The sequence below is a fragment of the Rattus rattus genome, chromosome X (genome assembly GCF_011064425.1).
Source record: "Rattus rattus isolate New Zealand chromosome X, Rrattus_CSIRO_v1, whole genome shotgun sequence".
NCBI lineage: Eukaryota > Metazoa > Chordata > Mammalia > Rodentia > Muridae > Rattus > Rattus rattus.
Window position 1 is genome coordinate 23,443,190 of NC_046172.1, and position 27,455 is coordinate 23,470,644.

At 43.7% G+C, this 27,455-nt stretch overlaps 1 protein-coding gene across 1 annotated transcript in view; it reads right to left on the bottom strand.

The window, feature by feature from the left end:
• Ctps2 (CTP synthase 2) overlaps nucleotides 1-18,401 on the bottom strand; it is a 117,849-nt gene extending 99,448 nt beyond the window's left edge. The window contains 6 exon segments of the mRNA XM_032889667.1: nucleotides 2,865-2,945; nucleotides 4,122-4,205; nucleotides 4,344-4,460; nucleotides 12,101-12,201; nucleotides 14,512-14,682; nucleotides 18,197-18,401. Coding sequence (XP_032745558.1) covers nucleotides 2,865-2,945; nucleotides 4,122-4,205; nucleotides 4,344-4,460; nucleotides 12,101-12,201; nucleotides 14,512-14,682; nucleotides 18,197-18,362 — 720 coding nt within the window. The 5' untranslated portion in view covers nucleotides 18,363-18,401.
• Between the last annotated feature and the right edge of the window lie 9,054 nt (nucleotides 18,402-27,455).

Here is a 27,455-nt window from a genome sequence, read left to right on the forward strand (position 1 = left end):
CCTCAGGGGCCTCGGAAGCACAGCTTAGATGAGCCTTGTGTTGTAAGTGTGTATGAAATTTCTGTCCCTGCTGCCAGAGTTGCTTTCGCCTGACGTCTGCCACCCTGCTACCTGGTCCCTTCTCTTGGGTAAGTTTACAAGGGCACACTGACTAGAGGGAAATTAATCACACCTAGTAAAGACTACCTGTAAGCTGTGGGTGCTTTTCACTTAAGCTAATGCCTTTCTAACTCACTCTCAAGAGCACGAGAGAGGTTCCTTGTAGGCGCTTAAGGATCTGCCAAATGTTAAATGAATGCCAATTCTGAGTCCACTCTTCCCAACCCCACAGCTATAAAGTCAAAGAGTTCCTCATGTGTTTGAATATTGCTATTCAGACTATAGTGATCACTGTGCATGTACCAGAGCAGTTCTGAGTGGCAAGATGTCATCAATATTTGGCTTCATTCCAGTTACTAATCAAAGCTAAATCTTGGGGGAAGGAGGAGCTCGATGTTGGAGGATTTCCTAACGGCACCAGCCCCACCCACACACCCACCCAAAAGTGTCAGGCAGAGTGGTGGATTTCTATTAATTTCAGCACTTGTGAGGTAGAGGCAAGAGAATCAGAGTTTGAGTCCATGACAACCATTCTCGGAAAGAGACAGACAGACAGACAGACAGACAGACAGACAGATAGACAGAATATCTTACCTAAATCCCAGGCCAAGCATGTTGTCATTCACCTGTTAGCTGTTAGCTCGGCATTCAGAGGCTGAGGCAGAAGGATCATGAGATTGAGGCTAGCCTAGTTTAGACTACAGATTACTTTGTCTCAAAAAAACAAACAAACAAACAAAAACCTCAACAGCTGTTGCTCTTCCAGAGGAACCAAATTTGGTTCCTAGGACCTGAATGAAAGCTCACAAATATCTGTAACTCCAGTCTCAAAAGACCTCAAACCCTCTTCTGGCCATTCTGGGCACTAGGCATACATATGGTATACATACATGCATGTAAACATGCATTCATACACATAAAAAAAAACACTACATCTCTATGCAACTTCCACAAGTAGAAAACACAGAGTTTATTTACTCATCCAGCATTGCAAAGCTGGGACATACCATGGGAGGCAGCAACAGGAGGATCAGGAGTTCAAAGTCATCCTCTGTTACAAAAGGAGTTTGAGACCAGCCTGAGCTCCAAGAAACCTTGTCTCAAAGAAACACAAAAGCAAAACAAGAGTGGATCACTGGGGCTGAAGAGACCGCTCAGCAGTTAACAGTACATGAGCTGTTACAGAGGACCTGAGTTCAATTCAGACATCAGATGGCTCAAAACCACTTGTAACTCCAGTTCTGGGAGATGTGACACCCACAACCGACAACCACACCTGTGCTCACTTGTGCACACATACATACAACTTAAAATAGGGATAAATCTTAAATAAAAGACCTGGATCACTGTTACAGCCCTTTGGCTCCAGTGGCCACATCTGGAACTCTACCTTCCTTCTCCGAGCTCTCAGCGAGCCAATGTAAACTGCTCAATCTCTTTCTGTTCTGGAAATGAGGCCGTATTTGCTTAATCCACATGCAAAGCACTGTCTACCAAGAGGAAGGGTACACAAGGCAACTTAGGCAAAACAAAGTGGCTGAGAAATTAAGAGAACATACACACAGTGACGAGGGGCGGCGTGGGGGGGGAGACAGACAGACAAACAGAAGTCCTTTCTTCTCAAGCCATTCAAAGTTGGAAGTCTGAAGCAGGGGGCTATCAGATCACTACTTAAGCACAGATACCCCATTAATGAGCTATGAGACTTTAGAGAACTCAGAGCTCACACGAAGGGTTCCTAGCAAGCCTCACCCTGGTCCTGAGCTCCATTCACACCATTCTATAAACTCGGGTCAACTGCAACCCCTCATACCTTAGGCTTTTTGGGAACAAGAGCTAGAGAGAAAAAGGTAATGTAAATATCTAAATACTCAGGTTGGAAGTCCTGCAGAGCAGAGGGCCAGAGCCTACATTACAGTAATTTCTGGAGCAAGGAAATCAGCTTGACCACTTATATGATCAGAAAACATTGTTTGAGGGCTGGCTCAGAGGTTAAGAGCACTGGCTGCTCTTCTGGAGGTCCTGAGTTCAATTGCCAGCCACTACATGGTGTCTCACAATCATCTATAATGAGATCCAGTGCCCTCTTCTGGCCTGCAGGCATACATGCAGGCAGAGCACTGTATACATAAATAAATAATTCTTCTTTTAAAAAAAAGAAAGTAATGAAATGTTTTTTAAAAAAGAAAACATAGCCCAAATGATGTCAGCATACTTGTGTGGTTTAAGGCATGTTAAGCTGTAACAGGTACAAAAGAGAAATGAATGAATGCAGTAAATATTCCAGAAAAAAAAAAAAAAAACGAAAAAAATGCTAAAAGTAGCGTGAGAGAGTTCTCTCACTACAAGTTTCACTGATCTCAAAAGCTCACTCTGAGCTTCAGGTGGTGGCCCATTGGATGTAGGAGAAGTTAGAATTAAAAGTCAGCCTGGACTATACGAGGCCCTGTGGCTCAGTGAGTAAAGGTACTTGCCACATATCCGAATAACCTGATTTTGAATTCTAGAATCAACATAAAGGTAGGAGAGAATGGATTCCATTCACAAAGTTGTCCTCTGACCTCAAGCACTCTCAGACACACACACACACACACACACACACACAAGCGCACGGTGTGTGTGTGTGTGTGTGTGTGTGTGTGTGTGTGTGAGGGCTGCTTGTGTGTGTGTGTGAGCATGCTGGTGCGGGAAGCAGCGTGAGAGAGAGAGAGAGAGAGAGAGAGAGAGAGAGAGAGAGATTAATGTAAAGAGCACCAAGCACCAACCTGTTCAGGGTTCACGTGACAAAACATAGAAATCTTCTCCTTCACAGCCATCTCAATGGGTTTCGAACTTCGGCAGACGATCTGGAAGCCAGTTATGCACAGGTCAGCAAATGGGAAGAGGCCTTATCAACTTCATTGTTAGAAAGACATTATGCATCATATTTATTTCTACAATGCACTTGTTCACTGTGGGCATTCCTCTGTACCGTGAGATGCTGGTCTGACCACTAGCAGAAGCATGTCTCAACCGAAATCTACCAGAAATAGTTCAAAGCATCACAATGTCTCTAATGTACAGGTAAAGCTGGAAAGGGATGTCATTAAACAGAAGAAAAGGTGGATCGAAGTTGACAAACTTCCACTACAGGGCTATATAGGATGGGACATTTTAGCGTTCCAGGTAAGGCACTGAGGGCCCTGATCACCCGTGCCAAAACACCTACAGACTATATATAAATGAATGAGTAACTGTGTCTCCATAAATTCTTTCTTTTGTTTGTTTGTTTGTTTTGCAAGACAGGGCTTCTCCATGGAGCCCTGGCTGCCCTAGAACTAGCTCTGTAGACCTGGCTGGCCTGAAACTCACAGAGACTGAAACCCACCCACCTCTTTCTCCCTGATTTGCAATCAAGAGTGCTAGCAATAAATTTTTTTCCTCCGGAGCTGGGGACCGAACTAGGGCCTTGGCGCTTATAGCAAGTGCTTTACCACTGAGCTAAATCCCCAACCCGAAATTCTTATTTATAAAAATAGGCAGCTGCTTTATGCACCCTTATTCACCTCCCCCCGGCAAGCTGATGGCTGTAACTGGATTACCTGTTATAAGAATATATCACTGTTTCTCAGACTAAAACTCAGAGCAAAGATAGCCAGTCCTTGAAGGGTCACAGGAAAATCCCAAGGTATCACATTTACTCTGAATGAGCCAGGAACCTTATAAATGACAGGAGATTGTATCTGGCCTGCTACCAATGGAGCCAATTTAAGGATAAAGAAATAATCGTTTCTTGGCTGCCAGATACAAAAAAAAAAAAAGTTGACTGTCATAGGAACCATTTGAGAGGGACAAATGACTGAGATGTGTAGTTAAATATTAAGGTGCTAGGAGTATAATTCCATGTTTATGGTGGGTGCCAGGCTCTAGACTCCATCCCTAGAACCAAAACCAAAAAAGGAAATAAGCTGTTGTTAGTGGGTGTTTTAGCTTGTGACATGGAGGCCCTTAAAGACAAACTTACCCCACTGTGTTTAACTCACCAGATCCGGAGACAAGCCCAGCCCTCTCAGCGCACGGACACTGTTCTGTGTAGGCTTGGTTTTTTGTTCTCCAGTAGCACTGGGCTAAAAAGAAATGAGTCCCCATCAATACCACTGGACATCTAATTCATGACTCTTGGATTTCAAATGTAGGACCCTCATAAAATCTCAGAAGAAAATTGACCAAAGTTCCTACCCTAGTACTTATCTGGAAAGACCCACCTGTGGCACAAGGCTGACATGAATATTATAGAAATTCTCTCTCTTTGCTTTAAACTGGAATTGTCGGAATGCTTCCACAAATGCCATCCCTTCGATGTCTCCAATTGTGCCTCCCAGCTAAGGGTGAAAAACAAAAATGAGACACAAATCACCAAACACCTCCCACAGAACACATGTCAACGGAATTTTCCTGTTCCTTTAAGTTAAGTAATCTGTTGTTGTTGTTGTTGTTGTTGTTGTTGTTTTGCAACAGGGTCTGACTATACAGTCCCAGCTGACCTGGAACTCCCTCTATAGAGCAGGATGGTCTCCGAAGTCACAGAGATCTGCCTACCTCTGTCTCAAAGTGCTGCCATTAAAGGCATGCACTACAACAACCAACTAAATTAAGTAATTAATTACTTTTTGAGAGCGTTTTACACGGTAGCCCAGGGTAGCCTGGACTTCTACCATAGCCCAAGCTAGTCTTGAATATGTAACATGAGCCACCTCACGTGGCTTAAAAATAATTTTGTTTTGTTTTGTTTCCGTTTGATTTTTTGAAATAAGGTTTCTATGTGTGGTCCTGGCTGTACTGGAACTCATTGCTCTGTAAACCAGGCTAGATTCCGACTCAGATCTTCCTTCCTTTGCCTCCTGAGTGCTGTAATTAAAGGTATGCACCACCATTCTCAGCATTAGAAATAATTTTAATAAACTGAGGATAAGAACTGAAGTTTAATATTTTACAAGAACAGAAATCTATAAATGCTCGAAATCATTAAATTGTACACGTAAAGTGAATGAAGTTTTATGATATTAAGTTACACTTCAATTAAACTATTAATAAAACAGCCTGGACTGGTGAGACATCTCTCTAATCCCAGCACTGAGGAGACTGAAGCAGAAGTATCCCAAGTTCAAGACCCAGGTACAGTGACAAAGAGAAGCTGAGGTAGGATCGCCTTGAGTCTGAGGCCTATCTGGACTTCATTGTGAGTTCCAGGCCAGCTTGCATTTCAGTGAGACCAGGTCGCAAAAGAAGAAAGAGAGAAGCTGAGGAGGTGGCGAGACAAAAAGCACTGGATGTTCTTCCGGAGGACCTGTGTTCAACTCACAGCACCCACATGGCTGTTCACAAGTGCATCTTAACTCCAGTCCCAGCGGTTTCCCTCTTCTGGCTTCTGAAGGTACCACATAGGCATGGTTCAGACATACATGCAGGAAAACACACACACACACACACACACACACACACACACACACACACACAATTTAAAAACTAAAACAAATTTTAAAAATTAAAAAAAGGAGAGTATTACGACCTAAGTAAAATATTAAGGCCTACATGGAATGAATGTTAAGGTCTAGATAACAGTTACCTGGCTTGCCTGTCATTATAAAGAAACTTTCTCAAATGTTTCTGCAGTTGCTAAGGAACTTTCTAATGCCAAGACCGATTACATATTCTGTTATGTTCTGTGCCCTTAGAAACCAATCAGGATAGAAGTCAATAGAAATTACAGTTACCTACAATAAGCTTGGACCGAACCAACCACCCAACAGTACTTTCTCCTCCTATGTATAAACTTTTACGGTATTTGCCTTTATAAGCTGCCCCTAGGCCCCAACATAAGAGAGACACCTGCACCAATATAAGAAACTATTTGGAATAAGACTTCCATTTTGAGTGATGGTCAAGTAGAGTTTAAGTTCCCAAGACCTTGTGGGAACTGGCATCCTGCTTGGCAAAAAGAGACATGTATGTGAATAACTGACATCCTGGTGGGCAAGTTTAGACAGTAATGTTAGACAAGTCCCATCCCGGGGTTGGGGATTTAGCTCAGTGGTAGAGCGTTTGCCTAGCAAGCGCAAGGCCCTGGGTTCGGTCCCCAGCTCCGGAAGAAAAAAAAAAAGAATTAAACAAGACAAGTCCCATCCTGGTAGACAAGTTAGGACATGAATATTAGACACGGCAAGTCCCCTGCCACAGTTAAAAACCCCAACCAATGGGAAGAGGATAAGTGTAAAACAAAGACATGTTCCTATCCCTAAATTCCAATTGGTAAATAACTTGGCACAGATATTTGTGGATTTGGGATTTAAAAACCCTGGAGGATCAAGGTTGAGTTTCTGTCTTAGTCAGGGTTTCTAGTCCTGCACAAACATTATGACCAAGAGGCAAGCTGGGGAGGACAGGGTTTATTCAGCTTACACTTCCACACTGCTGTTCATCACCAAAGGAAGTCAGGACTGGAACTCAAGCAGGTCAGGAAGCAGGAGCTGATGCAGAGGCCATGGAGGGATGTTACTACTGGCTTGCTTCCCCTGGCTTGCTCAGCTTGCTCTCTTATAGAACCCAAGACCACCAGCCCAGGGATGGCACCACCCACAATGGGTCCTCCCCTCTTGATCACTAACTGAGAAAATGCCTTACACCTGGGTCTCATGGAGGTATTTCCTCAACTGAGGTTCCTTTGTCTGTGATAACTCCAGCTTGTGTCAAGTTGACTCACAAAACCAGCCAGTAGTTTCTGAATCCAGGTCATGGTCCTGGGACTTATGCTCAATAAACTCTCCCTGTCTGACTGAGATTGATGCCTGTGTGGTTTGTGAGGCAATCCCTGGTCCACAAAAGAGAGGCTCAGGAACACTGAACTCATAAGCAAGTAGAAAGCTCCGGGCTGGAGAGATGGCTCAGTGGTTAAGAGCACTGACTGCTCTTCCAGAGGTCCTGAGTTCAATTCCCAGCAACCACATGGTGGCTCCCAACCATCTGTAAAGAGATCCGATGCCCTCTTCTGGTGTGTCTGACAGCTACAGTGTACTCATTAAAAAATAAATATTTTTTTAAAAAAAGAAAGTTCTAAGGGCTGGCAAGGTGTCACAGTGTGTAAAGGCACTTGCCACCAAGCCTGATGACCCATGTTGAATCTCCAGGACCTAAAAGAACTGACTCCCACAACTTTCCCTCTGACTTATATAGGCATGCCCTGGCATACACACTATGAGACATGTATGCACATGCACACACAGTAAGTAAATAGAAAATAGAAAGTTCACAATAAATAAAATGAAGGCAATGAAGAAAAATGTATCCAAAACATAGACTACAGAAGAGAAAGGTAAAAAGGACCACTTCTACCAATGGTTCTAGTTAGAACAAAATACTCAAATCCTGTGATAAGAAAGAGTGGTGGCCACTTATTTCTGCTTCGGTAGTTGGATTGATTGAGAAAAAATGAGCATTTTCAAATTCTCTTTCCATCTCCCTCTCCACATACAACTACAAACACACATACCTACATGTATTTAAGTAGCCTCCTAATACTAAAGCATGCTGCTGCTGCTGCTGCTGCTGCTGCTGCTGATGATGATGATGATGATGATGATTAAAATTTCTGATACATTAGTACCTGAATAAACGTTCCTGATGGTGTAATCATTCAATGTCAACAATGTGCTTCTAATAAGGTTACTTAAAGCATTTCACTTTTAGATTGATACAAATTCACCTTTACCAACTCAAGGTTAAAAAATAGATTAAAAACCTGAAGGCAATCCCACAGATTTTAAAATAAATTTGCCAGAATTTGAGCATCTACTACAGGATCAATACTACAGGCAAAATGTTGGGAAGAACTAGAAACACCCCAGCCAGGACTAATGGAATAGACCTGTAATACCAGTCAGGGCTACATTGTAGGGAGAAAATACTCATAAAAAACTCAGTTTATTTAAAAAAAAAAAAAACAGGATCTTATGTAGCCCAGGCTGGCCTGTAATTTACAATATAGCCAAAGATGACCTTGAAATTCTGTAAAAACAAAGCCGGGTATGATGCCTCACACCTGGAATCCCCACTTGGGGAAAGACAAATGGATAAAAAGTTCAAAGTCATCTCAGCTACATAGCAAGTGTAAGGACAGCCTGGGCTACATGAGAATTCAAACTAACAAAAGAAATCATATGGAATCAGAAAGGTAGCAGGGTGTAATTTCTCACTAACCATAAGATAGCAGAATTAAAAAAAATAAATGAAACAAAAACAACTCTGAAAGAAAAATAGCCAGGCTAGACATACCAAGATCCTGCTTTTAAAAACAAAAGGAAAGAAAGGAAGCAAGGAAGGAAGAAGGGAAAGAGAAAGGGAAGGAGAGAAGGAGGCGGAGAGGGAGGAAGAGGAGAAACAGCACCAGCATCAACAGCAGGAAGAGGAGGAAGAAGGTGTGGTGACACACATCTGTCATCTCAGTAGTGCTTGGGAGGCTGACTGAGGCTGAAAATAGGCTGTGAATTCAAGCTAACCTGGATTACATACTAAATTCGAGGTTAGTTTGAAATGCAGGGAGAAACGCTGTCCTACTAAATACAAACAGGGACGGTGGTCCAGTCAATAACGTGACTGCCAGGTAAGCATGGGGACTTGGGTTTGGACTCAGGGCACGTGTAATCAGGCACAGCAGTATGTGTCTGTAACCCCTGCGTTCAGACCACAAGGTGCTGGGTGGAGCCAGGCAGATCAATGAACTAGTTAAGAACCTATCTCAAACAATAAGGTGGTGAGCAACTGAGAAAGATAACCAACGTAGACCCCTGGCTTCCATGGGCATTCAAATATACATGCACACACACACACACACACACACACACACACACACACACACACACACCACAAACACACACAAAAATATATACAATGTAAAAGGCAGACCAGGCACGGTGGCTATCTCCATTAATCTCAGTGCTCAAGATAGAGGCTAGTGAGGCAGGCAGAGTTAGTTCTGGGAGTTCAAAGCCAGCATACCAGTTCCACACCAGCCCTGGCTACATAACGTGTTCTTGTCTGGAAAAAAAAAAGTCTGCACTTAAACCAAACCTTACAACAACATGTTAAAGGATTTTGTCCTTTGTGTTTTTGTGGTGCTGGGGACATAATCCAAGGATTCACATATGCTAAGCAAATATACTACTAATGAGCTATATACCCCTAGCCATCTTCTGTTTTGTTTGTGGGTTTGCAGAGGTCCAACAGCCTAAGTCTGTAGCTCAGACTGAACTGAAGCTTGATATGTACCCCAGGTTAGCTTCAAACACCTTCCCTAGCCTCTGGAGTGTTGTATTATAAGCTCCCAAACCCAGCTTCCTCTTGTGCTTTTCAATGGAAAAAGAGGCTTAGGTGACCACAGCTTTAAATGTTATCCATTCCTGCCCTCATGTGGTCAATTGTGGTACTGCATCAGCTCACTCGAAGTTCCCCTTACTCTCCTCTAGGTCACCATTATCTCCCTGTGCGGAAGGAACCCTCGAGATAGTCCCTTCTTACCATAAGTTTGTGTTTATTAAATTTACAATTCGAAAGTAGATAGCACATAAGTTTAAATAACTTGCATTATAATGTGCTGTTCCAATTGTTCTAGTCTGTTGTTATTCTCAAGCTTTTATTATACCCAACTTATAAATTAAACTCTTATACAGTCTGAAGTGGTGGCATACTCCTATAATTCTAGCACTTGGAAAGCCAAGGCATGAGGACTGCTGTGAGTTATATGCAAGCCTAGGCTGCATAATCGATGAATCCCAGGCTAGCCTGTACTATAGTATGAAACTTTGTCTCAAAAAATCAAACCCACTGGCTGGAGAGATGGCTCAGCAGTTAAGAGCACTGACTTTTCTTCCAGAGAACCTGAGTTCAAATCCCAGCAACGACATGGTGGCTCACAACCATCTGTAATGAGATCCAATGTCCTCTTCTGGTGTGTCTGAAGACAGCTACAGTGTACTCACACATAATAAATAAATAAATAAATAAATAAATAAATAAATAAATAAATAAATATTAAAAAAATCAAACCCAAATGAAAAAAAAATAGTTTGTATATGCGTGGCCCAGGGAGTGGCACTATTGGAAGTTGTGACCCTATTGGCATAGGTATGGCCCTTTTGGAGTAGGCGTGTCACTGTGGGTTTGAGTTTCAAGACCCTCATCCTAGCTGCCTGGAAGCCAGGAGTCTCTCAGCAGCCTTCAGCTCCTGCTGCACTGACTGCTGATGCGGCCCTGCTCCCGCCTTGATGATAATGGACTGAACCTCTGAACCTGTAAGCCAGCCCCAATTAAATGCTGTCCTTATAAGACTTGCCTTGGTCATGGTGTCTGTTCACAGCAGTAAAACCCTAAGACGATAGGTATTTATGATTAAGATGTATACATTAGTGTTTGGTACTATATATGGTTTTGTACAGACTGGGGCGGGGGTAGAAGGTTAACTGCAAGAGAGGACATCATCTTCCATAATTAGGTGGGAATTTATGGGAAAGATGCTGCTTTGATATTACCCAGCCTTTTCTAAAAAGATATTTATTTATTTATTTATTTATTTATTTATTTATTTATTTACATGAGTACTTAATCCGTATGTACACTTGCATACCAGAAGAGAGCTAGCCTGAAACTATCCACATAGACTAGGCTGGCCAGTCAACTCACAGAGATCTACCAGCCTCTGCCTCCTGAGTGCTGGGATTGAAGGCGTGCGGTGCCACCATGCCTGGCTTCTTTTATTCTCACCTGGGATTCCTAAGCAGAACCAATAAACTCATTGATTCACAAAAATAATAATAATATAAGCCAAACCTTAGAGAAGGGAGTAAGAATGCCGCTCAGTTGCTAGAGTCTGAAGGCCTGATTTCAATTCCTAGTGCCGCATAAAGCTGAAGATGGTGATGAATGCCTACAATCCCAGCACTTGGAAGGTAAAGGCAGGGGGTTCAGAAATTCAGCTACATAGAGCAGTTTGGGGCCAGGGGTATATGTCATTTTTAAGGGGGGGCCCTGGGGTTAAGGAAGTGACTCCATGGTAACTACTTGCTATGCAAGCCCTGACAACCTGAGTTCAGATCCCCAGAGCCCACGTGAAAATCAGACCCAGAAGCACACGTGTCTATAACTGTAACCTGACCTAACGAGACATGGGGTGTGGAGACAGGAGGATCACGAGAAGTTCACCGGCCAGCTAGCCAGGCATACAATGCAGCGAGCAAGAGAGACTTTGTCTCAAACATGGTGAAAGCGGAAGCTGAGGAACATTCAAGGTTGTCCTCTGACCTCCCCATGAGCACAGGACACACATACTCACATACTCACACATATGCACAAGCACACATGGGACACACACACACACACACACACACACACACACACACACACACACACAGCACCTTGCAAATATGTCTCCAATACAAGGAATTAAAACATGCTCTGGGACAGGGATGTAGCTCATTTGGTAGCACACATGCCTAACACACACGAATCCCTGGATTCCATCCCCAGCACGGCATAAACTAGGTGGAGTGGCACATATCTGTGAGCTTAGCACTTGGCAGAAGAATCAGGAGTTAAAAGTCTTGATTGGCTATATATCAAACTGAAGGCCTGCCTGGGCTACATAAAACCCTGTTGTCAAATAAATAATATACTCCATTAGTATAAACAGTGAGTTTATAGGCTCCTCAAGGACAAAAACTGGCCATTTCTGGCTCCAGCCCAAACACTGACGTCACTACATATCTGCCCTCACACACGGATCGTGCATACTCACCTCAGGAGAACATGTGATTATCTGCTTAATCATTAACTTGTAGACCATCTCCGTTGTTCCTACTGTAACCCCCCCCTTCCAGCTTAGCTTTTACAACACCCAAGAGAGGAAAGTGAATGAATACTGGATGCTTAGGGACCCAGAAGGACAGTAGCTTATGAAGAAAATGTCCATGCTTGCCTCGATAACACATATCTGGGGATCTTCCTTATTGCCATCCACAGACACCTTGGCTTGATTCATAACCCAGTCTTGGATAGCATCAGTAATGTGGGGGACCACTGCAGAAAGAAGGAACAAAGAACACAGCAAGTTACTCCATGTTCATGAGAAACGAAGCATTTGGACCTCCCACTCCCAAATAATGTGAAAGCCACCAGGCAAATTAGACCAGCTGGAGCTCTTACGACATTGTCTCCACCTCTGGAACCAGTATGGACTGAGGAATTTAAGGCTAGTCATCTCCACAAGGCCTTTCCTCTTGAACCAGATACAGAGAACAAAAAAAAAAAAAAAAAAAAAAAAAACAAAGCGGAAGTGCTATCTTTGGTGAGGTCGAGAAAACAGCAGACTGGAGAGATGGCTCCGCAATTAGTACTACCTGCTTTCCCAGGGAACCTGAGTTCAATTCCTAGCACCCACATCTCAAGGCTCAGAATTGCCTGTTTCTCTAGCTTCATTAGGCAGATGTTAGAATCCATGGCAGAAGATGCCCAACAGCATCCCAGCCTAAGAACTGGGAGTAACAGCAGTCAGTGGAGAGGTCCACTCCAAGGGCGTAGATGTAACCCACCCACTCCAGTGCACCAGCATGGAGGCGTCAAAATCCAGCTGAATATTGTTTTGGTTTTCTGTGGCTTCTGTAATTACCATAAAATAAACTTATATCTTGGTGGGTTTTTTTTTTTTTTGAAACAGGGTCTCGATATGTAGTCATGAGTGGCCTTAAACTTCCTACGTAGATCAGGTTGTACTTGAACTTGTAGCAATTATTCTGCATCTTTCTGTATCACCATGCCTAGCCCAGAATAGCATAAATTTAATTGTTTTTTTTTTCCTTTTAAAATTACTTAGGTGTATGTTTGTTTTGGCCTCATGTATGTATGTGTATCACATGATGCCTGGTATTTTGGAAGATAGAAGAGGACACTGGGGGGCTGGAGGGATGGCTCAGTGGTTAAGAGCACTGACTGTTCTTCCAGAGGTCCTGAGTTCAATTCCCAGCAACCACATGGTGGCTCACAACCATCTGTAAAGAGATCCGATGCCCTCTTCTGGTGTGTCTGAAGACAGCTACAGTGTACTCATAAATAATAAATAAATAAATCTTAAAAAAGAAAACAAAAGAAAAGGACACTGGATCTCCTGAAACTGGAGATACGCACAGTTGTTAGCCACCCATATGGGTACTGAGAATCAAACTGCAGTTTTCTTCTGCAAGATCAAGTGCTCTTAACCCCTGAGGAATCTCTCCAGCCCCTATTGGTTTTTTTTTTTTTGAGGCAAGGCTCAGGCGGCTCAGGCTGGCCTAAAACCTGCTCCACAGGAAAAGATGGTTTTCAATACCTGCTCTTCATCTTTCCACCTCTCTGAACACTAGGATTACAAGTATGCATGCAATTCATGAACTTAATAATTTAAAACAATAATAACTACTGGTGTGGTGGATCAGTGGGTAGTGGTGATTGCCAACAAGCCTGGGAGCCCGGGTTCAATTCCCAGACCCCACATGATGGAAGAAAACCAACTCCTTCAGTTGTCCTCTGACTTCCATATATGCACTGTGGCATGCAAGCATCCACAAAGATACACACACACACACACACACACACACACACACACACACACACACAAAATAAAGATGAATGTAATAAAATAATAACAAGTCCAGGTATAAGCTAGCACCCAAGATCCTGAGGTAAAATGAGCTGCCCATGAGATTAATGTCACCATGGGCTCAAAGTAAATTCAAGGCCCAGTCAGACTACCGTTTGAGACATGGTAGAAAGAGAACTGTGTGTGTGTGTGTGTGTGTGTGTGTGTGTGTGTGTGTGTGAGATATGTGAAATATGATATATATATATATATATATATATATATATATATATATATATATATATATGCCAGAGCAACACAGTGAGATTGTCTTAAAATCAACAAAAAAATAAAATCAGGGCCTGGGAATATAGCTCAATTCGTAGAGTTCTTGCCTGACCTGCATGAAGCACTCAGTTTGATCCCAATACTGCCTAAACTGGTGGGTCGATGAATGTCTATAATCCCAACACTTAAAACAATGTAAACTGCAGGAGCGTTACATTCAAGGTCATCCTTAGCTACACAGCAAGTTAAACGCTATCCTGGGATACATGAGACCATTTCCAAAAGAGAAACTTAAAATATAAAAATATACCTAATAGCAAAACTGATGAAAATATTCAGGAATATATTCAGGAATATTGGAAGGAAGGCAATCTTTAGAAAAGAAAGCAGAGATTTCAGGGCCCACAACCTTCTCACTTCTGTCAAGTACACAGTTTCCCCTGAGTGGTGCTTTGCACACAGGGCCCATAATGTTGTAGAGTTCATACCTTGGACAGTTTTCCCCAGATAATCACCGCGCCTCTCTTTGTTGATCACATGCTGATATATCTTCCCAGTGGTGATGTTGTTGTCTTTATAAAGATTAATGTCCAAAAATCATTCATAATTACCAAGGTCCAAATCAACTTCTCCACCATCATTTAAAACAAATACTTCACCTACGATCAAAAGGCAGTGTAGAAATTAAAACTTACCCCCAACAGATGAGTTTCCAGTCAGACAAGGTAACTCATACCTGTAATCCCAGCACTTGTGAAACTGAGGCAGAAAGACTGCAAGTTCAAGGCCTTTCTGAGATACAGAGAGAGCTCAAGGCCAACCTGGACAACTTTTTTTTTTCAAGAAGAGAAAAGTAAGGGTTGAGATGTAGCTCGGTGGTAAAATGATTGTCTAGCTTTCGTGAAATCCTAGGCTCAATCCCTAGTACTGCAAAAGAAATAAAATATCCAGAAAGTTCCAAACAAAACAGGACTGCTCAAAATGGCCAAATTCCAATGTCACAATGCATGGAAATGTACTCCACAACATGAAATAGCATGAAGTTCTCAAACGAAAACACAATGGACGGTTGGAGAGATGGTTCAGTTGTCAAGAGCGCATACTCACGGCTGGAGATTCAGCAGTTCAGAGCACTGACTGCGTGCTCGCTTGGAACGATACAGAGAACACTGACTGCGTGCTCGCTTGGAACGATACAGAGAGCACTGACTGCGTGCTCGCTTCGGCAGCACATATACTACAATTGGAACGATACAGAGAGCACTGACTGCTCTTCCAGAGGTCCTAAGTTTAAGACCCAGCAACCACATGGTGGCTCACAACCATCTGTAACGGAATCCGATGTCCTCTTCTGGTGTGTGTAAAGACAGTGACAGTGTACACACTGTGTGCATTATGTATCAAAAGCTTGGGAAACACCTTTAACTGGAAATAGACACGTACCAATTTATTTTGAGAAATTAACTCTTAGGCCCAGATTAGTATAATTTTGATAATCTAGGCCTAAGAGTTAATTTTGCTTTTACTTAAAAACAAAGCAAAGGAAAAACACTATAACTATAAGCGTCAACTAACTTCGAAATTAAAAGGACAATTCAGAAGGCTCCTTGGGTGTACTAGCCTACAACTCTGGGTACTGGGATGACTGAGCTGAAAGAGCTGCTTGAGTCCAGTAGTTGGAAACAAACAACTCATCTCCAAAAGTGAGGAAAAACATAAAATTAAGGGGTTGTGGATTTAGCTCAGTGGTAGCGCGCTTGCCTAGCAAGCGCAAGGCCCCGGGTTCGGTCCCCATCTCCGGAAAAAAAAAACACATAAAATTAATGCATAGTTTTTATCCTACAAAACAGGATAAAAGATACCCTGAGAGTTAAAGATCAAGAACAAGGGACACAAAGGGACAATTATACGGAGTTGATTGTCTCCTTCCACCTTTTGGTGAGGTCTGAGCATCACTAGGGTCATTATGCTTGCCCTTTTGGGTAGCAAGGAACTTTACCATCTGAGTCATTCAGCCAGCCCCACAAAGGGGATTTTTGTTCTGTGATCTATCAAGGCTGGTTACACAATAGGTTCATTTAGATAAAAATTCATCCTCAAAGTCAGACACTTAAGATTTATATGTACTTTTCTGGTTGCATGTAAAAAAAAAAAAAAGGTTTGAGAGCATGCAAGATGACTCGGCACGGAGGGGAGTTTGTGGCTATACCTGACAACATGAACCCAGCCTGAGACCCACAGGCAGAAAGAGAACTAACTGCCCTAAGTTGTTCTCTGACTGCCACAAGCTTCCCATGGAGTGTGCACACACAAATAAATAAATAAAATACCAGTACATACAAAAAACTAAAGTGAATGCTTTTTTAGTGTGTGTGTATAATATAGGTAGGTGTTCCTGTGAATATAGGACAGGTAAACACAGAAGTGTGCATGTATATGCATGTCCATTCATGTGGAGGCCAGCGATATCTTGTTCAATTGCTCTGAACCTGAATTAGTCTCCTGATGAAACTGGAAATCATCCATCCTGCCAGACTAGTTAGTCGATGAGCTCCAGGGAGCCCCCTGTCTCTGCTTAATGAGTACTGGAGTTTCAGATCCTTAACAACCATGACTGGCTTTTACCTGGGTGCTGGGGGATGCAAACTCCCTTCCCTATGATTGTATTACTGAAGAAGAGACATCCAGCCCCTTGTTTTTTTCTTGATACTTGTTTTGTCCTTGTTCTTTTGAGATCAGGTCCCATGTAACCCAGGCTTGCCTTGAGGTTGTAGTTTTTAAAAGCAGGGTCTCATGTAGCCCAAGCCGGCCTCTGTGTATGCAGCTGACTAAAGCTGGCTTTGTTTCCTCCCTGAAGCCCCATTTCTCCTGTCACATCTCTCGAGTTCTGGGATTATAGGCATGTGCTACCAAGTGTGGTATTAATGACCTTTTAAAATAACTAATTTATACATATCAAAATGCCTGCATGTGGTGACTCAAACCTATAATCCCAGAACTCAGGAGGTTGAGATGGATTAATGTGAATCCTAGGCCAGCCTGGGCTACAGAGAGAGTTCTAGGTTAGCTTGGGCTACAGTATGATCAAAGAAAACTGTCAGCACCAGGGAGATGGCACAGTGTATAAGGCACTTGCCACACAAGTCTAAGCTCATAGCTCCAATCCCCAGAAGCCCTGTAAATGCCAGGAGGGCACAGCACCCTGCCTGTGATCCTAGCACTACAACACTCAGGCCTCTGGAGACAGAGGCTGGAGCTCTCTGGAAGAAGGTGGCTAACTATACTAGCTAAATCAACAAGCTCTGGGTTCAAATGAGAGAGCCCACCTCAAAGTATAAGGTGGAAATGATTAAGGAAGACACCTGAAATCAACCTCTTTCCTCAGTATTCATTAATGCGCTCTCTCTCTCTCTCTCTCTCTCTCTCTCTCTCTCTCTCTCTCTCCCTCCCCTCCCTCCCTCCTCCCTCCCTCCTTCTCTCCCCTCCTCCATCTCTCTCCCTCCCTCTCTCCCCTCCCCGTCTCTCTCCCTCCTTCCTCCTCCCTCTCTCCCTCCCCATCTCTCTCCTCCCTCCCTCTCCCCTCCCCCATCTCTCTCTCTCCCTCCCTCTCTCTCCCTCCCCTACACATACACTCATGCATGCATGTCCTCCCCCTAAAACGCCTAAAATAAAGTCAATATTTATAACAGTTATTCCAGCAGTGGGAAATGTTAAGAGGAATGTGTTTCCTTTAGGATAAAATAAACTAAGCCCTAATCCATAGAAAATGGTCTATTTCCAAAGAATTGATTATGTGGAATGCCATCAGTGATCCGAAAAATGGCCATAAGAGCTTTCACACGTTTCTAAGGTATGATCCAGCAAGTCTAGTTCTGGAAGCCTATCCTGGAGAAGTTACCCAAAACACAAGACAAGGGGCTAGAGAGACAGCCCAGCCGTTAAGAGTATCCGCTGCTCTTGCAGAGTACCCATAGCTCACATCCACCTGTAACTCCACCCAGCTCCATGGAACCTGTCTCTCCCAGCCTCCACAGGCACCTGCAAACATGTAGCCTATACAGACACATATGCACAGAAAACAGAATTTTAAAACCACACACAGAAGAAATCATTGCAAATTATGTGTATTTAGTTTAGCAAATTAAAGTTTAAACGTTTGAAAACCTTTCATACCATGTTCGTAAGGTGAGAAAGTGCCAGCATCAATGTTAATGTAGGGGTCGATCTTGATGGCGGTTACTCGGAGTCCACATGACTTGAGAATGGTCCCAATGCTGCTGGCGATGATCCCTTTACCAATGCCTGAGATGACCCCACCAGTAACCAGGATATACTTCATTGGCGGGCAAATGGGTGAATCCCAATACCCAGATGCAATCTGAGAAACAACCAAGTTAAGAATTGGAGTTGAAAAAATTGGACAAGATAGCCAGCCCAGGCTGCATAATTACCTCCAAGCCAGACTGTGCTACAGAGTCAGACCCAGTCTCAAAAAAAAACAACAATATAAAGTTAGCGAGTATGGTGGCACATTCCCTGAGTCCCAGGACTCAAGAGGCAAAGACAGGTACGTCTCTGTAAATTCAAGGGCAGCCTGGTCCACATAACAAGTTCCAGGCAAGTTGTGGCTACACAATGAGACCCTGCATCAAACAAGAAAGAAGAAAGAGGGGAGGATAGAGAGAGATGCAATGGATCCAACAATTTACTTGTTAGCTACATGTCACAGCTTTGTACTAAGGCTTGGGGGAAAAAAACAAATTAAAACACATCTCTGTTCCAACTTGCCACACGTGCATTTCCACTCCACTGTGCAGGCCTACACAAACAGAAACACCAAGAGAGACCTTTCTAATGATGCTCATTGAAAAAGTAATGCAAATCAGACATAAAACAGTACTTACTGGATAAGCTCGATTTCTGAAGAGCAAAACTAAGCCAAGCCGATGATCAAAACAGTGCAAGGGGGCGGGGTAGGAAAATGGACTGACTAGAAAAAGAGCACCAAGGACCTCTGTGGGTTGGTGGAAATGGTCTAAATCCGGTCAAACCCCACAGACCTGATGTGAAATGGAATATTTCATGAGCATAAAGTACACATCAATTGTTTTGAAAATGTCATCCGCTTCCCCCAGGCGGTAGAGCTTAGTACGCGAGGCCAGCTAAAAGGGTTGTTGTTTAACCTGTATGCTAGTGCAGACAGCCTACTCAAAATCCGATTCAACTAGGCGGACCTCGCCCCACTCAGTCTGGTGGTTTCACTTCCGCCAACGCCATCTCGGGTCTCCACAAAGCAGAGAAAAATAGGGCTTGGGGCGCGGAATCCAGAGCGGAGAGGCACACCCCAGGGACGCGTCGGTTTGGATCCCGGGTCACTATCCACCTCCAGGCGAGAGACTCCGACAGAGCACTGGGCACTAGTGGGCGTCGTCCCCACCCCACCCCCACCCCGTCCCCAAGGCCCACTGGATCGCCTAGGTTTTCGAACACTACGTGCTAGATGCAATGGCTGTGGGCTGGGCTTGGGCACCAGTGGGAAGGGGACAAAAGTGCCAGGCCCTAAATGTGCTGCAGGCAAGGCCGAAATGGCCCTGGGGGACACAGGATGTTCTGGGCACCGAGGCCCAGGAGGGGTGTTACCTGTGCAGTGGCGAGGGCGCCGTGGACGATAGCTCCCGCAGCTCCACCCAGCGGCCAGTCTGGGCTGGCGCTCACCTGTCCTATGGGCGCGGGGACCACATCTAGGGCTCTCTCGTCACCACTAGATCCGGCCTGCCCCCAGGGACTGAGGAGCCCTCCCCACCCACCTTCCCCTCGCGGTCCTGCAGCCCGCCCAGCTGACTCACGCTGGTTGTGAAATTAGGAGTGCTGCAGCGTTGAGTTCCAGCGGTAGTACAAAACAAGCGCCTAAAAAGTGTTCCCTACGGCACAGGCAGCTCCCATCACCCTCCGCTCTAGACGCCCTTGGCCCTAGTCCACACTATGGGCCTGCCCTCCCTCCTTCCTCCCCCCTACTCTCCCCCCCTCCCTCCTCCCTCCCTCCCCTCCTGTAGTTAGCTAGCTTCTGGCCAGCCTCTAAAGGCTCCAGGACTGCTCAAAACCTAGACAAGCCCCCTTGCTCTGATTCTCCCGCCAACTTCACTCACCACAAATGTTTAACCACCCGCTACAGTGCAGCCCAGCACAGCAAAAGATGGGAAAGGAGAAAAACAAAGCAGAATTCTTGTCTAGGAGCAAACAAAGCAGAATTCTTGTCTAGGAGCTCACTGCCCTTCTACATGTCCATTGGTAGATGAACTTTCTTAGCACAAAGTTAGGAAGAGAGGAGGGGCAGAGCTAAGTAGGAGAGAAGGCTACCAAAGCGACTTTGGGGGCATGTTTAAAGGATAAATGTGGCAAAGGACACCAGGGAAAAAGGAGAAAAACAACTGAAAAAAAAAAAAAAAAAAAAGATCTAACCGACACGGGTTTGAAGGAGCTGAAGTTTTAGAAAACCCGTGAATTTATTTTATTTTATTTGGTTTGGTTTATAAGACAGGCTAGGACTGGAGATGCAGCTCATTTGACAGAGTGCTTGCCTAGCAAATACAAGACCACAGGTTGTATCTTAACACCGCATCAACTGGCCATGGGGGTACACACCTACATCACAGCAAAGGAAAGTGGAAGCAAAAAAGGATCACAAGTTCAAGATCCTCCTTGAGTACTTAGTAAATTCGAGGCCAGTCTGGGTTATGTGAGACCTTACCAATAGGAAGAGGTGCACTATGTCACTAGCTGACCTGGAGATCTGTATGCAGACTGGGCTGGTCTCAAACTTAGAGCAATCTCCTGCCCTTGCCTCCCAAATGATCATGAATTTTTTGAATAACAAGGATAAAACAAGACTCAAAACTTAGACAAGACCTAGTGGAGTTGAGAAACATAAATAGAGATGTCTGACAAAACCAGTTTTTTCAGTTGTGTCAAGTAGGACAAAGTGGGAGCCTCTTTAGAATGCAAATGTAGTAGAGGGCCAAAGGTCTAATCCTAGAGGGCAGAGACTGAAGTCAGCCAGAGCCTGTGGACAGCAGGAAGACAGGTAGGAGAAGGGATTAAAGAAGGCAAAATCCCCAGTGAGTTTAGCAGCAGAGGGTATGATATTGAAAGTCAAGATTTTAAAGGAAAGTCAAGCTTGGTGACTCACATCAGTCATCCCAGCACTTGGGACTCAGAGAAAGGCAAGTTCCAGGCCGGTTGGGGATACAGATTCAAGACTGTCTCAAATTTTAAAAATAGAGGACTGGAGAGATGAGTCAGCAGTTAAGAGCAAGTAAGAGGGCTCAAGTTCAGTTCCCAGCGCCTACATCAGACAGGCGGCTCACAAACACCTGTAACTCCAGCCGCAAAGGGAATTCCACTCCTCTACCCCTTTGCGGCACTCGTATCTGGCATCTGCACACACCAGCGCACAGAAACTGACAATAAAACAAATCCGTAAAATAAATTAATAAAGAGGGAGGAGTGAGATGGCTCAGTGATTGAACACTTACCTGAGGACTGGAGTTCAATTCCTAGAACCCACATGTTGGAAGGAGAGAACCAACTACCCCAAGAGATGTCCTTTGGTTTCTGATTGGGAACTATAACATACACACACACACACACACATACACGCACACCATGTACTCTCAATAAAAACTTAAATTCCAAAAAAAGTAAAGGGGTTTAGGGTTGTAACTCACTTGGTAGAGTCCCTGCGTAGCATACACAAGGCCCTGTGTTTGATTCCCAAGGACCACGTAAAGCTCATGTGGTAGACCAGGCCTGTGTTCCCAGCATGTGTGAGAGAAAAACAAGAAGATAAGAAGTTCCAAGTCATCCCCAGCTGCACAAAGAGCTTGAGGCAAGGCTGGGTTACAGGAGAACCCATGGCAACAGCAAATAAATAAATAAGAGGCCGAACAGATGGGCCAGTCTTTAAGGAAACTAGCTACTCTTCCAGAGGACCCAGGTTCAGTTCCCAACACCCACATGACAGCTTAGAACAGTCTGTAACTCCAGCTCCAGGGGAAAATATACCTTCTTCTGGCCCCTGCAGCCACCAGGCATGAATGTTGTACACAGACATACATGTAGGCAAAACGCCCACATACACAAAATAAAATAAATATTGCCACTCTGTTTACAATGTGGAAACCACCTAAATGTCCTTCATTAGAGAAGGGAGATAAATACAGAAGGAGGGAGGGAACTAAAATAACAGTAACGATGCCTTCCAAAAAGTCCTAAAGCATCATATTATTTTTTTAAAAGATTTATTTATTTATATGAGTACACTAGCTGTCTTCAGACACACCAGAAGAAGTCACTGGATCCCATCACAGATGGTTGTGAGCCACCGTGTGGTTGCTGGGAATTGAACTCAGGTCCCCTGGAAGACCAGTTACTGCTCTTAACCACTGAGCCATCTTTCCAACCCCCCTAAGCATCATATCTTTATCTACCTAAAATTCCATCTAATACATATGAGTCTGTTCATGCATATATAGTTTAAGTAAAATGTCCCCATCTGGGTTGACAAAACTCCCTCCAAGAGCCCTAGACTATCTAACAAACCACAACACTGGGCATGAGAAGACCCCTTTTGAGTTGTTGGTCAGGGTCATCCACGAGACTCCAAAAACCTTATAGGCCATTGATGTTGCCCTTGGTTTGCCTATCAAGTGGAAGAAAAAAATCCCTTTTGCTGGAGACACAATAGACTTCAGAAATTGAGCCCAGAGATCCCTGAAATGGAGCTAACCTAAAGCCTCTTCCCTGAGGGCTGGCTTTCACGGTACCAGAAGGTACCATCCAAGTTTCCAAAGGAAGGAGGCACCAACTCAGCTACAACACCTAGGAGCCACACCAAGGATCAACATGGCAGGATAAGCCAAAGACAGAGTTAATAGCATGCATACCTTTGTGGTAACCAACAGTTCTCTCATTGGTCTTAAAACCCATTAACAAGAAGGAAATCCTGCCTGGTACTGGAAACATGCCAACCACCTGGGGCTAGTAAACTCATAGACCTTGGAAGAGAAATTATAATCACCACTTTACAAAAAATAAAAACAAACCAAAAATGTAGTCTCTACATTCTAAATGTAATTAAAAGTCAGTGATTGCACTTATGCGAGTCTAAGTGAGCTCTATGATGTAGGAATGAACTGTCCAAAAAGCTAAGAATTTGGTATATGGCTCAGTGAAACAGGGCTTGGCCTAGCTATGTACAAGGCTTTGGGTTGTATTGTCAGCACCTCAAAAAAAAGCAAAGTGTGTCTATTTATAATCACTATTGATATAATACTGTGCTAGAGTCTCAAGTCGTTTTTTAGAAAAAGTCCATCATGTTGATTGCAATAATTTCATAATTATTTATACAAAGGTTGTGCTCCTTTTTTAAAAAAATTTATTTATTCTCTATAGGTACACTGTCACTGTCTTCAGACACACTAGAAGAGGGCATCAGATCTCATTACAGATGGTTGTGAGCCACCATGTGGTTGCTGGGATTTGAACTCAGGACCTCTGGAAGAGCAGTTAGTGCTTTTAACCACTGAGCCATCTCTCCAGCCCAACTTAACACCAAATTTCACACATTGTTTTATTTTATTTGATTGTACTTGCTTTATTTATTTTGCATAAGCCCACAGGAATGTGCTATGGCACACGTGAAGGAAAGAAGACAACTTTCAGGAGTCAGGAGTCTCCTGAAAGTCATCAGGCCTGGCGGCGATCAGCAGTTTACCTGAGCCATCTCACCACCCCACCCATCCATTTGTGTCTTTTGAAATAGAATATAGCATTGTAGCCTAGGCTGGAATCAAAACTGCTATCCCGCTGCCTGGGACTCATGAGTGCTGTGATTAAAAACATGCACCACTACATCTGGCATAATCTTTTACGTTAAAGGATTTTACCACAGCTATTGAGATGGTTCAGCAATTAAGAACACTTCCTATCCTCCCCCAAAGACGTGAGCTCAGTTTCCCAGAACCCAAATCAAACTCATAACTATCTATAACTCAGCTCAAGGAATCCAGTGCCCTCTTCTGGCATCCTTGAGCAGGGGTATGCAAGTGAGGACACACACACACACACACACACACACACACACACACACACACACACAAGATTTTTTTCAATGACTTTTTAAAGTTCACTCTCTGACACCCGCCACCACCACAAAAAGACCCAAAATGTCAAAGTGATTCACCTACTAAGTGGTGAAATTAGAACCCCTATCGAGGGCTTCTAAATCAAATTCTATACTCTTTCCAATTGTGCTTGAAATAAACGCCATTTTCTGAAAATGGCCAATAATTTCACATTCTCACTGATTTAAAGCTAAGAAGCACTCAGGAGCAGAAACAGGAGTATCTCTGAGACCAGCCTAGTCTACAGAGAGAGTTCCAGGACAGCCAGGGATACACAGAGAAACCCAATCTCTGGAGGGACCAAAAAAAGCCAAGATAAGGCATTTCCTGGCTTTTGAAGTTGAATCAATGCTCCAACTTAAAAAGCAGGTTATTTCACCAAAACTGAAACATACATAAACTCCATTTACATTAATGTCAAAACTGACACTCCGGAGTTACAGTCCCAGGACTCATGTGAGTAAATGAGAGAACTGATTCTCAAAAGTTCTCCAACCGCAAAAAGTATGCCATACAACCAACAGGTGGGAAAAAGATGTTTTACCAATCCTACAACAGATGAGGCTTATATCCAAAACATCTGAAGAACTCAAAGTTAGTCTCACAGAATCAAATAACCCTATTAAAAACCCTATGGGGTTCAGAGCTAAACAAAGAATTCTCAACTGAGGAATACGGAAATGGCTGAGAAGCACCTAAAGAAAATTTCAACATCCTTAGTCATCATGGAAATGCAAATCAAAACAATCCTGAGATTCCACCTCACACCAGTCAGAATAGCAAACAACAAAAACTCAGGTGACAGCAAATGCTGGCGAGGATGTGGAGAAAGAGGAACACTCCTCCATTGTTGGTGGGATTGCAGACTGTTACAACCACTCTGGTAATCAGTCTGGGTTCCTCAGAAAATTGGACATTGCACTACCTGAGGACCAGCTATACCTCTCTTGGCATATACCCCAAAGATGCTCCAACATAAAAACAAAGACACATGCTCCACTGTATTCAGTGCAGCCTTATTTATAATAGCCAGAAGCTAGAAAGAACCTAGATGTCCTTAAACAGAGGAATGAATACAGAAAATGTGGTATATCTACACAATGGAGTACTACTCAGCTATTAAAAACAATGACTTCATGAAATTCTTAGGCAAATGGATGGAACTGGAAAATATCATCCTGAGTGAGGTAACCCAATCACAAAAAACTACACATGGTATGCACTCACTGATAAGTGGATACTAACCCAAATGCTCAGAATACCCAAGAAACAATTCACAGACCATAGGAAGCTCAAAAAGAAGGAAGACCAAAGTGTGGATGCTTCAGACCTTCTTAGAAGAGAGAACAAAAGTACTCACAGGAGGAAATATGGAGACAAAGTGTGGAGCAGAGACTAAAGAAAAGGCCATCCAGAAACTGCCTCACCTGGAAGGTCCATCCCATGTACAGCCACCAAACCCAGACAATGTTGAGGATGCCAACAAGTGCTTGCTGACAGGAGCCTGATATAACTGTCTCCTGAGAGGCTCTGCCAGAGTCTGACAAATACAGAAGCAAATGCCCGCAGCAAACCATTGAACTGAGAATGGGGTCCCCATTGAAGGAGACAGAGAAAGGACCGAAGGAGCTGAAGGGGCTTGAAACCCCATAAGAACAACAACTCCAACCAACCAGAGCTCCCAGGGACTAAACCACCATCCAAAGACTATACATGGACAGACCCATGGCTCCAGCTGCATATGTAGCAGAGAATGGCCTTGTTGGGCACCAATGGAAAGAGAAGCTCTTGTTTCTGTCAAGGTTTGATGCCCCAGTGTAGGGGAATGTCATGGCGGGGAAGCGGAAGGGAGTGGGTGGGCGAGTGAGGGAGCACCTTCATAGAAGCAGTGGGAGGGAATAGGATAGTGGGTTTCTGGAGGAAACTGGGAAAGGGATAACATTTAAAATGTAAATAAAAAAATAGCCAAGAAAAAACGAAAAAAAGTGTGCCATAGTTGGCAATCCCTCTCCCCTAAATAAATGTAATTTTTAAAATGTTAGAATGTCATCGAATGCCACGGAACTCTACCCCTAAAATGATTAAAATGACAAATCTTGTTAGTCTCCCAAGAATTTTAAAGTAAATAGTCTAATGGATACTTATACTATTGGCTTTTTTCCCTTCTGGGCCATGTGCGGAAGAGAGGGAGATACAGCAAGCTCCTCTGAAGCCCCTCGCCAAAATCATGCCAGGGTTCTCATTAGTTCCTAAGATGGCGCAACAAAGGGCTTTTGTCCGTTGCATGCCGGAAGTGCGAAGGACCTGACCTTCCTAACATCGACTATTCAGGAGTGTCTACCCGCTGAAAGGGACTATGATAGTTCTTTGTACATAAAATAAAAATCATTTTTAAAAGTTTTATTTCTTAGTGTGTACGTGAATAATAATATATGGAGAGCAGCGCAAGTACCTAGAGGTCAGGGGACAGCTCTGTGGAGGAGGCTATTTCCTGCCTTTATGTGGGTTCTGGGGCCCGAACTCAGGTAACCAGGCAACCGGGCATGCGCGGCAAGTATCTTTTACTCACTGAACCAGCTTTCCACTCGTGTGTGTGTGTGTGTGTGTGTGTGTGTGTGTGTGAGCGCACACGCGCATGCGTGTGACCGTATGTGTGTGTTCATGTGCGTTTATGTCACCGTATATACAGTGAAGGGATTCTAGCCAGCTCAAGCTTGGCAAACACGGTTCTAGCGGACTTGCCCATATCTCCCATTCCTTCTGCCTCATTAAAAACCATTAGATTACATTCCTGAAAGGTAACCTCTGGGCTGAGAGATGGCTCCAGTGGTTAAGAGCACTGACTGCTCTTCCAGGTCCTGAGTTCAACTCCCACAACCACATGGTGGCTCACAACCATCTGTAATGGGATCCGTGCCCTCTTCTGCAGAAGACAGAGGCAGTGTACTCACGTACATAAAAATAAATAAACAAATCTTTAAAAAAGAGAAAAGTAACCTCCAAGGCCTATCTCCTTATTTGGCCATTTCCTCGACTTAAAACTAACTACCAAGGTCTAGTTATCAAAGTATTGAAATCCAGCAATCAAAAGCCCCTTTTGACTCACAAAATTAACATGCCCAATTAAAATTAAACACCTTATCCTAAAGTGCGCGGCGGTGTGGGGGATGTTACCTTTTACCTTTATAAACCGCCATCCATATCTGTCTCCTCTGTATGCATTCCTTTGTCCTCTGGAACAAATACCTACC